General features: G+C 46.6%; 1 protein-coding gene across 2 annotated transcripts in view; it reads right to left on the reverse strand.

The window, feature by feature from the left end:
- Positions 1–13,041, reverse strand: part of HTT (huntingtin) — a 2,178,328-nt gene that overhangs the window by 1,777,154 nt on the left and 388,133 nt on the right. For both annotated transcript variants that reach the window (XM_086964158.1, XM_086964157.1), the window contains 2 exons: positions 248–366; positions 20–131 (listed from right to left, as the gene is read on the reverse strand). In XM_086964158.1, coding sequence (XP_086820284.1) covers positions 20–131; positions 248–366 — 231 coding nt within the window. The remainder of the gene's footprint in view (positions 1–19; positions 132–247; positions 367–13,041) is intronic.

Consider the following 13,041-nt stretch of genomic DNA (forward strand, 5'->3'; position numbering starts at 1 on the left):
AACAAATAAGTAAACATACCTCCCTTCTGTCCAGTTAGCAGAAATGAAGCGGATAAGAGACGCACACAGTGAACCAGAGGAGCAGTGTTCCCATCTGTGTATTGGCCGATGTCACCTTTAATTCTGGAAGGCTAAGGAATAAAAGGGCAATTCACTTGTAAATTAAAATGTGTTTGTAAAATGCATTTTGAAATAAATTATCACAGTTTAAATTTAGCGTTTAAAGAAGTTACGTATTCAATCTAACCTTGTGTTCAAGCTCTCCTGGCTCCAGACCGTCTTCCCTGGTTATGAAACGATCCACACTTCCATCAGATGATTGTCTACTGTGGCCCATATTTTTTAATAAATGGGTTTGTTTCAGTGCTTTACAGTGAGAAAAGGAACACAATAACTGTTTTGATTAGTTTGCAAAACAAGGGTTATCTATCTAAAAAAACGAAATTAGCAAAGCTAAAACTTATATTCTCTCTCAAGTTATCGAACTCACCTAAAATGTTAATCTAGTAGTATTCACAAATAAATGTATTGAAAAGAAATGAGTTGCTTACCTGCAGCTCTGGTTCTCCAACCTTGGTATCTTGTATACATTCACATAGTTAAATTATTCCCAGTCATCAGGCTGGGAAACCCTGCTACATTAAAATAGCAGTATACAGTATAAAATGGCCATAGGCCCGAAACAACATTGTACAGCTAGCAGTACATCCATTTCATTTGAAATAACCCAAACGTCAGTCAATAAGGTGGAAGCTTATGCTCTCCTACCCCCGCTAGGGGCCACCATAGCTCAAATTTGAAAGTACTAGTATGATAATAATATTGGATAAGACTCTGACTGTGAAGGACAGATGCTTGCATGTGAATATATACAAGATAGCAATGTTGGAGAACTAGAATTACAGGTATGCAACTACTTTCTTCTCCAGCACTGGATCCTTTATATATGCACATGCTTGAATCAGAATAGCAACCACTACACATTATAAAACATAACAAAAGTGGTAAGTTACAGGTATGTAACTAATTTCTTCTCCAGCACTGGATCTTTTATATATTCACATGCTTGAATCAGAATAGCGAGTACTAAACATAATACATAACATAAGTGGGAAACAGGCTCACATTTACTGAAACAGGTTTCTCAGGACTGCCTGTCCCACAGCTGCGTCGGCTTCAGAGTACGAGGAATGATTCAAGCAGGTGAATATATAAAAGATCCAATGTTGGAGAATAACAGGTGATGTGCAGACAAAGGTACAGTGTCCTGGGGGTATGGAAAGCATAGTCTCCGGATCTCTCAGATGGGTAGCTGTTAGAAAATCTGCCACTTAGTGGATGCCAATCTCAAAGCAGTGAATTCAGAGCTGGTGGTATAATGGAACTGTGCACATACATCAGGGCTGCTCCTGCCCTGTGAATGTCAGTCATTGGCAGCCTGCCCTGTCAGTCAGTTTAGTTAATTTGTATTTACTCCCTTTGGATTTCTTTACTTTTGCCACTTCCTGCCGTTTCCCGCTTTCCCACAGCCTGCCTCCCCAGCATTCCTCCCGGTACCTACTTAACGAAGGCTGCAGCACGTGTGCAGCAGAACTTCGAGCCCTGGGCCCCAGACGCCACAACAACTGCTGCCTCAATCGCCTTGCTCCACAACAGCACTCTTCACTTGCCACCACTGTCGTTTCACCTGCAATGTTGGAAACCCGCCCACCCTGAAACCCACGCCACACCCGGCCCGCGAACGAGACCACCCTTGAACCACTCCAATGCCTCCTGATCAATGCTAGATTCTTCTGCAAACACGCCCCTGAAGTCTGGGACACCATGTCCATCCTATCCCAAGATGTGACCTTCATCACAGAGGATTGGCTCACCCCCTCCTCAGCATGACATTGCCATTGCAACGCCTAACAGCTACACAATCACACACCCGGACCACACACACTAAGAGATGGCATTGCCATCATCCACAAAGAAACAATCCGCTGCACCACCACCAAAGACAACACCACACCGATCATGGAGCTCAATTTCCAACTTCAAAATGAAGACAAAATGACCATCAAAGGCACCTTCACCTACAGCCCCCAAGGCCTCCGCACCGACCTCTGCAACACCATCACAGACTTCATCGCCCCACATGCTGTAGAGTCCAAGCAGTACATCTTCCTAGTAGACCTCAATTTTCACCTGGACTAACCCACAGGCACTAACTCCGCCAACCTTCTGGAACGAATGAACATCGGCCTCATCCAGCTGCTACTGACTCCCCACACAGAGCAGGACGCACACTAGACTATCTTCACGTCAAGCAATAAAGTCAAATACAGCCAAGCTACAGAATTCACCTAGACTGACCACTCCATCGCCAACTTCACCATTCCAGGACCACTGCACATCGCCTCTAAATTCCCCCCCCCCCAAATAACTCTTTCTGCAGCTTGAGCAAAGTAACACAGAACCAATGGATGGACGTCCTCAACACTACCCAACCCGACGCTGCCTGGAACAAGCAGTCCAGAACTTTAACACCTGGATCACCAACTTCGCCGGCCTAGTCGCCACCATCAAAACGTCCAACGCAGCTGCAAACAACTGGAGAGAAGATGGCACACCGGCAGAGATGCCACAGACCGAGCCACCTTCAAGTCAGCCCTCAACAAATACCACCAATGACTCAGAGGTGCGAAAAAAGGACACCCATGCACACTGCATAAAGGCAAGCGCCAAGAACACCGAGGAACTCTTCAGCATCATCAGAGATTTCTCCTGCCCAACAGCCACTGAGAACATGATTCCTCCTTCACAGGAACTATGCAACGCTCTAGTGAATCACTTGCACAAAGAGATATCCATCTACAGGAACTTCGAACCCCAACCCACCAACCGCCTCACCCCAACAGAAGCATCCCCAGGCCAGAAACTCACCGCATTGGAACAGCTCACCACACCGAATACCACAGCCATCATGAACTCCATTCACTTGGGAATACCCATATACCCCTGCCCCCACTGACTCTTCAACCTAGGAAGCAACAAGATCAGCCACCAACTCACCAGCATCCTCAATGCATCCATCACCACAGCCTCCTTTCCCAAAGGATGGGAACACACAGAAATCAGACCTCTCCTCAAGAAACCTTCTGCCAACCCGAGCAAACTCCAGAACCACTGCCACATCTCTCTGCTCCCTTTCCCCACCTTTCACCCCAAGTCCTGGAGAAGACCATCAATCGGCAGCTCACTGAGCACCTGGAGAGAAATAACCAGCTAGATGTCTCGCAAGCCAGTTTCCACACAAACCACAGCACCAAGACCGCCCTGATCATAACCACTCACGACATCCGCGCTCTACTCGACAGGGGAAAATCGGCAGCCCTCGACCTCTTCGCAGCATACACTCATCAAGAAACTGCACCAGTCAGGGATCAAGGGAGATGTACTCATGTGGATTGCATCATTCTTCATGGGACGAACGAGGGGAATTCACCTAATCCCCTTCACCTCAGAACCCATGAGCACCATCTGCTGAGTCCCTAAAGGTTCATCCCTAATTCCCACCCTCTTCAATACATACAAGACCCCTCTATCCAACAACGTCAGACACCACGATTAACATCATATTCTATGTGAACGATACCAAACTCATCTTCTTACTCTCAGCAGAACCCACCACCAAGACCAGCTTCCACAACTGCTTAAAGAAAGTCGCAGAGTGGATGAAAAACAACTGTCTAAAGCTCTACACTGACAAAACAGAAGTGGTGATCTTTGGCAACCACACCTCCCTCTGGAACGACACCTGATGGCCAGCAGAACTTGGACACACTCCCACACTAAAAGAACACGCCTGTAACCTTAGCATCATCCTGGACGGCAAACTCACCATGAAAGGACAGATCAACGCAGTCTCTACGGCCTGCTTCCACACACTCTGCTTGCTACGAAGAATCTACAAATGGTTCCCCATCAGCCCAAGAAAAACAGTCATGCAAGCCTTAATCATCAGCCGCCTGGACTTTGGCAATGCTCTGTACATAGGAACCACCACTGAACTCATGAGAAGTCTCCAGACAATACAGAACCCAGCAGCCAGACTGATCCTCAACCTGCCCAAATAGTCCCACATCACCAAACTCCTGAGAAACCTCCACTGGCTCTCTCTCCAAACTTGATGCAAATGCAAGTTACTGACACACGCCTACAAAGCACTCTGCAACCAAGGACAAGCATACAAGAACCACCGTCTGAACTTCCACCAATCCTCCAAAAACCTTCACTCCGCATCCCTCGTCCAGAGACCGTGCATCTATTGGAAATACAGCAGAGGCCGCTCCTTATCCCACCTCACCGCTATGTCCAGGAACACACTCTCCTCCTGAACATCACCCTCACAGGCTGACTTCAGAAAGGGACTCAAAACCCGAGTCATTGACTAAACCCAGCATCCCATCGCATGGATACCCTTACGAGTACTGAATGCTTGACACACTGCCTTGATGGTGTCGCGCTAGGAAGGAAGGAAGGTATTGAGAACCTAACAGGCTTAGACTAAGAGTAATTATGTATATTACATGTAATTGTATACCACTTCTACGTGATGGATGCATACTATCACAAACTAACGGCAGATTTCCCAGCAAGAGGAAGGCTGAAGTAGAAAAGGTAGAATTTGAAAAGTAATGCCTGAACATTAATTATGTTTGGCAGAATAGGAAGTAGCTTTGAGGAGGAGTGGAGAGTGTAGTGTCTTCAAACTTGGTGTAGTAATAGCCCATGCAGGAGTCTCTGAATGTATTTCTGTAGAGTATATGCTAGCAAATGCAACAGAAGCAATGTTAGCTTTGACAGAACATTTGTGCGAGGAACTTGAGCATGTGATTAGGCGAATTATAGCCTGCTGAGTTATTTGAACATGCAAAAACAACAGGTGATGGACCGAATGAGGATCAATGTCACACATTCAACCCAGTCAAAAGATCTGGGTCCTAATCCATCGTTTTTTTGCACTCCACACCACCCTGGGTTAGACAATGGCGATATGCAAATCAGCTCTGACCCTGTGCCCCATGGGAACAGTCCAGTCCGAACTACAAAAGCCATGTCCTTCCCAGAACGGAATCAAGCATCCGAGGACCGGACCGGTTTCGAGGTAACACCTCTCATCAGCCCGGCTAGCTTGACTCCAGTGGTGTGGAGTGCCTGGGACCCACGTCTGGGCATCCCCAGTACACTTAGAGCGGATTTGCAAAAACAACAGGTGATGGACCGAATGAGGATCAATGTCACACATTCAACCCAGTCAAAAGATCTGGGTCCTAATCCATCGTTTTTTTGCACTCCACACCACCCTGGGTTAGACAATGGCGATATGCAAATCAGCTCTGACCCTGTGCCCCATGGGAACAGTCCAGTCCGAACTACAAAAGCCATGTCCTTCCCAGAACGGAATCAAGCATCCGAGGACCGGACTGGTTTCGAGGTAACACCTCTCATCAGCCCGGCTAGCTTGACTCCAGTGGTGTGGAGTGCCTGGGACCCACGTCTGGGCATCCCCAGTACACTTAGAGCGGATTTGCAAAAACAACAGGTGATGGACCGAATGAGGATCAATGTCACACATTCAACCCAGTCAAAAGATCTGGGTCCTAATCCATCGTTTTTTTGCACTCCACACCACCCTGGGTTAGACAATGGCGATATGCAAATCAGCTCTGACCCTGTGCCCCATGGGAACAGTCCAGTCCGAACTACAAAAGCCATGTCCTTCCCAGAACGGAATCAAGCATCCGAGGACCGGACCGGTTTCGAGGTAACACCTCTCATCAGCCCGGCTAGCTTGACTCCAGTGGTGTGGAGTGCCTGGGACCCACGTCTGGGCATCCCCAGTACACTTAGAGAGGATTTGCAAAAACAACAGTCTCTGAATGTATTTCTGTAGAGTATATGCTAGCAAATGCAACAGAAGCAATGTTAGCTTTGACAGAACATTTGTGCGAGGAACTTGAGCATGTGATTAGGCGAATTATAGCCTGCTGAGTTATTCGAACAGTCAGGTCGTCAGCCTCTTGCAGAACTCAAAAACTGACGGGGTGGACATAATATGCTGGGGGGAGGTTGTTCCATGTTATGGGTGCAATATAGGAGCAACATCCTCCTTTCTTTTTGTGAATGCAGGGATGAGCAAGAGTGAGGAAGAGAGCAGATGTCTGGTCTGCTAATGAAATCGGCTGTGTTTGTGAATGTGGAGCCAATGGAGTTCCATGAAGTGCAGTCAGTGGTTAATTTGTAAATAAACATAAGTGCCGGGGCTCTCATCAGGAGGCTGCTTGCACTAGCCCATTTCTCCAGTTAGAGACACCTAAAACAGAACCAACTGTGAACCATGAAAGTTGGGAGCGGGTGTGGCGTAATGGCCAGAGCTACAGACTTCAGATCTAGGGAACCATATACGACTCTCAGCGTTGGCTCAACATCCTGTGATTCTGGGCAAATCACTTAATCTCCCCATAAATGAATGTGTCCTTAACTGGTGCTCATGATAAGCGCTGGTGTTGTTGATTAAATGCCGGCACTGAGCACCGGAAACAACAGGTTCAAATTAAGTACTGGATGCAATGTCAGTGCAGAGAGATGTGGGTGCAGCATGGGATGTCTAGTATGACTCTTGTGGTAGTGTTCTGAATGGTCTGAAGTCTTTGTAGGTGTTGCTTGGAGATCCGGGCGCAGAGCGCATTGCCATAATCAAGCTTGCTTCTGATGAGTGCTTCCCTTGGCGACGGTCTGTCTGGTATTCTGTGTCAACCACTTGAAGTTCTTATGTAGTACTTAGAGGATGTGTTAACAGGAGGTGCTCACTGTGTTGACCTCTGCCATCATGGTGACTTTTTTCATCTAGAACGATTCCCAGGTTTTTAGCATGGTAGGTGGGTGTTGATCCTAGATCTGCCGACCAAGACGTTGTGTGCCAGGGGTAGGTATTTGTAGTGAAACATCTACAAATATATGTAGTTCAAATGTAGATTTACTGTTGAAAGCAAACACAAGGAGATTTATTGTTGAATATAGGTGCTGTGCAGCAGCACACTCAAACAGCTCCAGCTCCACACAACTGTCAATATTTTCTAAACCACTCATAACATTCTCTTGTAGAATATAATGCCCATATGAAGCCCAAAATATTCTACCAAGTGACTGGAACTCCAACCCAGCACTAACTACTTCAGTATTGTTACCAAATGAATACAACCAGTGCTTGATCTCTGGGAAGCCTGCAGCTATTGTACAGGGCATCTGCTACTCAGCTCAGGTATTAAAAGAGTTACAACCAGCCTTTCCATCAGGCTGCAGGCGAGACACATGGCCGTGTCTCGAAGGTCCTTTTTCTTGTATTAGGTGTCACCACCAGGCCTCCCTTACATACCCCCCCACTGATGGCGACACTAGGATATCTGAAGGGTTTCTCCCTAAAGATTGTTCCATCAAGGTCCCCACCTGTAGCAACATCGTAGTAAACGCAAAACAATCTGGGCTAAAATGTTTTCTTTTAAACATTCGCTCTTTGCCCAAACATTACCAGGAACTCTGGGACCTTGTTAACACTGTCTCACCAGATATTTGTTTCCTTACGGAGACTTGGTTGAAGCCCCACACGGTGCCGGCCATCATGTTGGGGGTTCCAACTGGATACAAGTTCTCAAATTAGATCGCCCCATCAAAATAGGTGGCGGTATTGCGGTCATATATAGAGAAGGCTTGAAGGTCTCTCTACTTGATCAGAGATACTGCTCTTAGATGGAGGTCATGATCTTCAAGATCAGTTCCACATCTAAAATCCACTGGAAGGGAGCATTCGTCTCTCGCCCTCAGGGGCAGAGTACGAGCTTTTCGCTCACCCTAATGGAACTGCTAGCCCCTTATTTTAAAGCTAAGGAAGACTTTGTTTTACTTGGAGATTTCAATACTCATATTGATCTCCCTAATCACTCAGACACAGTATCGCTGCTCTCCGATCTCTCCACACTAGGACTAGTAATTCGGAATAGTGGTCCAACAAATACAGGTGGACATACCCTCGATGCAATCTTTTGCAACTGCCCTAAGATAAAATGTGATCCCTCAACCCCGGTAAGCTGGTCTGACCATTATATGGTCGTATTTACACTCTTAGGCCTTTACTTGCCACGCCAGGAGCCTCTCCCAGCAGTCTGGCGACGACAGTGGTACAAGGTAACCCAAGAGGGGCTACAGAGGGTATGGAAAGAACCTATCCTTCTTGAGAATGATGATGTCGAGAGTGGTCTTATTAAGTTTAACAGGGCCCTCTTAGAGGCGGTGGATTCACTGGCGCCTTTGAAACTCCATAAACAGTACCCAAGATCCAAACAGGAAGCATGGTACTCGGAAGAGCTGAGAGTGGAGAAACAGGGGTGTAGAAAGCTCGAAAAAATCTGGAGGAAGTTTCATACACCCCTCAGCAGGAAGTTTTACACAGAGGCTCTGGCCATTTATCACAAAAATATAAAATTGGCCAGAAAAAATAGTCTTGCCTTACAACTGGCAGAAGCTGGCAATTCCACCAGAGAACTTTTCAAAATTCTTCAATCTTTTGTAAAACCTGTGGCCTGTGAAAGTCCTGATGATTTCTCTCAGACTCTTTGCGATGACATCTCAGCATTCTTTGAAAATAAAATAGAGTCAATATATGAGAAAATCACAAAGGCTGTAAATCTTAGGAGTAATGTTGATCATTCCGGCCTCCGGACACCTGACTGTGAAAGCATTCGGCTCTCTACGTTCCCGGAAGTCAGCTTATCTGATGTTGTCACCCTGTATAGTCAAATCAAGACAGGGTCTCCAACAGATAATATTCCTGCTAAAATGGTTGCTCCGCTAGGTTGTTTGCTCTCCACCAGCATCCAAATGGTGATCAACCTCTCCCTTAAGGAAGGGCAAGTGCCAAGTGACTGGAAAAAGGCGATAGTAAACCCTATTCGGAAGAATGCAGCACTGCCATGGTCAGACTTTTCCAATCTCCGCCCGATCTCTCTCCTACCCTACCTTAGTAAGATGGCCGAGAAGCACGTGAATATACATGTGTCTAATTTCATCGAGGCAGCGGGCGGTCTGGACCATTCACAATCTGGGTTCAAACCAAATCACAGCACCGAATCAGCCCTCCTCTCCGTGACTGATAGCATCAGGATGGCACAGGATAACAGAGGTTCCATGGTTCTGGTGCTGTTGGATTTATCCGCAGCCTTCGACACGGTTTCACACGAAATTCTTATCGGCCGTCTGAAGAGGGTAGGGATAGGTGGATCCACCTTGGCATGGCTAGAGAGTTTTCTCTCAGGCCGTTCACAGTCTGTCCGATTGGGCTCCCATTCTTCAATCTCTAGGGAGCTCACCAAGGGGGTTCCTCAGGGCTCATGCCTAAGCCCCACACTTTTCAACGTGTATGTGGCCCCCTTGGCCGACATTGTGAGAGAAAATGGGTTTACGCCCTTATCGTATGCTGACGACACCGAGCTTCTTTTTCCTTTCCAGACCCTGACGCCAGCAGTTAAACACACTTTTGCTGCAGGAATGAGAGCTATAGCCAATTGGATGGCCTCCAATTGCCTACAATGTAATGTGGGTAAGACGGAGGTCATGCTCTTCGGAGAAGCCTCTCTCCTTTGGTCATCTGATTGGTGACCGTCAGAACCAGGGCCTGTTCCCTGCCCCAAGCAGGTTGTAAAAAACCTTGGTGTACACCTTGATCAGTCACTGCTTCTAAAAGATCACGTAACTCAAGTCACTGGATCTTGTTTTAGGGTCATTGGGATATTGAGGCGTGTATTTCCGTACCTAGCAGATAGCTACAGGAAAACACTGGTTCAAACGCTTGTGATTAGCAGGATAGATTAGTGCAACGGGCTCCTTCTTTCTGCCAACGAGGAACAACTTGGCCGATTACAGGTAGCCCAGAATACGGCAGCAAGACTAGTTCTTAATGTCCCAGCTAGATCCCCTTCACGCCCTCTTTTGAACAAACTTCACTGGCTGCCCATTCGCCAGCGGGTTAAGTTCAAAATTTGTTGCGTAATCCACAAATGCCTGTTTGGTACTGGTCCAAAATACCTGACCGAAAAATTCAAACCTTAGGGGCCAGGTCGCTCTTTGCGATCTATGAACCAACTGTTGCTCCAAGTCCCGCGGATTAAAAGGGAAAGGCAGGGTGGTAGAGCACTCTCCTATAGGGGGTCCAACTCTTTGGAACACCCTACCCCCTCCCCTGAGACAAAATCCCAATCTAGGAGCTTTCAGGAAACTTTTAAAGACACATTTGTTCCTGACTATCTAAAACCTTGTATTTTTTGTTTGTTTACTGACCTCTGGCCTCTGGTTTATGGCAAGAACACAAGCGCGGAGATACCCCTTCGGGGGTCGAATTCCTGCGCTATATAAGAAAATAAATAAATAAATAAAGTATCCTGTTTATTTGCCCAACCTGCGAGGAAGTGTTTCTTGGTCCCCACCTCCAAAGGGGTAGCCATCGTGGGTGAGACCGCCACCACTGGGGACTCCATGTCCCCAGCCCTTAACAGCCAAGACAGGTGGAGCCGCTTGGCAATGCCTCATAAGGCACCTCGCACTCCCGCAGCGGGGGAGTAACTGCTTGATCTCTGGGAAGCCTGCCACTATTCTACAGGGCAAAGTATCCTGTTTATTTGCCCCAAACTGCGAGGAAGTGTTTCTTGGATCCCGCCTGCACAGGGGGAGCCGTCGCAGGTGAGACCACCACCGCTGGCGACTCCATGTCCCACAACCCCTAGCAGCCAACAAAGGTAGAACCGCTTGTCAACACCTCATAAGGCACTTCGCACTCCGCAGCGCGGGAAGCACCTGGGTGAAACCCAGTCCAAGGACGGGCCCGTCTTGCGCCACCTCCCTTGGCTTTGGCATTTTTGCTGCATCGCTCGTCAGTAGGTAAGCCTCCCCATACCTTTTCTATTTTTCCTGTTGCCGTTGGCTGGAGGTGATCATCGATTTTAACAGAAACTTGTAAACTCTTCAACACGCCACCAATGAGGAACACTTACCCTAACCTTCTTTCTGTCAAGAGCCCCTCCTGAACTATTACAGCTATCAAGATTATTGAAACATTTCTTTGTACTGTAACTAATTTTTGTTGCCTAGGATTGCTTTAAATGGGTCAGATAGATAAAGTGCTTTAAGAAGGTAAATATGCCCAGTATTTTAAGATCCTGGAGATAGACCAGCTAACATAGGAAAGCGGAAAGCTACGGAGTGTGTAGATAAGGGGAAATCAACAAATATAAGAACAAATACAGAGGAGAACTGCACCTTAGAAAAACTTGATGACTTGATAGAAGTCGAGTCGTTATTGAATAGTAAAAGTAAACCAGCCAACAAACAAAAATCCAAGATCATAGCCTTAAATAGGAAAATCAAGGCTAATCCCCAGAAAAACAGCACTCATAGACCAGGTGAAACATGTGCAACTATTGAAATCATACCCTCTAAAATTCCCCAGTCAGATCTAACACAGCCCATTGATAGAAACATACAGTTAGCTGCAGGGGGCTCATAATGTAGCGATAGGGGTAAGGAGGGCACACCAACAATTGTCATTACAGCACCACCTCTGGATGTACTTTCCTTTCAGATACACGTGCTAGTACTTAATTATACCATTAATCAAATATGCATCTTATTTGTTATGCTAGAAATTGAATATTGTGGCAGCTGTTTGTGTCTCGTGCTAACTTCATGACTCAATGTTCCAATGAACAGATCGAAATCATGATATTTAGATTAGATCTCTCACCCTGGAGAGGAGCATTGGTCTATCGCCCCACAGGGCCTCTAGCTGAATTCTCTCTCTAACTAATGGAGTTGATTGCTCCACACATGATCTCCTCTTGCAATTTTATGCTATTTCCACAGCGAGAGCGTCGACAAAGCAGAAACCTCGTCCTTCCTAGCAGACCTAGCAACACTAAACCTCAATAAAACTAACAACGGTCCCACTCACATATCAGGACACATCTTAGATATCATCTTAACTCCCCCCCTCCTCACATGCGATGCCCCGAAGTCAGTAACCTGATCTGACCACGCAATTATCCATTTTCATTTCCAGGGACCCAGAAAACCACAACGGCCTATCCTGCGTAAACAATCCCCCTACAGACAATGGCAGAAAGTCAATCCTGTCACTTTCGCAACATCCTTCACAACCACTAGAGACTTACCATATAGTAACATTGAAGAAAACCTAGCCCATCTCAACAAGTCTACCTTAGGTGCCATCGATCTGATCGCCCCACTAAAAGTGGGTCCTACCAAGCCCAGACCTACTCAGACAGCCTGGTTCTCCTCAGAGCTCCACAAAGAAAAAACTGGGTGCAAAAACCTTGAAAGAAAATGGAGCGCACCCACCTCACAGCCAATAAAGAAAAGTATAAAGCCGCCCTAACCCTCTACCACAAACACATTAAGCATGCCCGTAAAACTCGTATAGCTCAACAACTCAGACAAGCTGAAAACACCCCTAAAGCCATGTATCAAATTCTGAAAACTTTCACCAACCCCAAAGCATGCGAATCAGAAGAAGGCCTCTCTCAATTGCTCTGTGATAAAATAAGTGACTATTTCATACAGATAATTGATACCATCTATAACTAAATTGCCTCGACTAGATCTCCCCCTTCAGCAGACATTCTCCCAGCCCCCCCTTCCTAGCTCTACACAAATAATGAAATTGATGAAGAATTTCCCCCCTCTAACGCAAAAGGAAACTGAAACAATAATGTGCAAAATAAAATCCGGATCTCCGCTTGATATCCTACCTGCCAGGATTTCTGCATGTCTTGCAAAACTACTATCAGACCCTATCTGCTCCATACTGAACCAATCTGTTGAGGAAGGACACCTACCTCCCTCATGGAAGGCGGCCCAGATCATCCCAATCCGGAAAAACACCAAAATGCCTATGGAAAATCTCTCGAATCTCCCTCCATAGATCAGAGC

Source organism: Lissotriton vulgaris, chromosome 3_2 (genome assembly GCF_964263255.1).
Source record: "Lissotriton vulgaris chromosome 3_2, aLisVul1.2, whole genome shotgun sequence".
Taxonomy (NCBI): Eukaryota; Metazoa; Chordata; class Amphibia; order Caudata; family Salamandridae; genus Lissotriton; species Lissotriton vulgaris.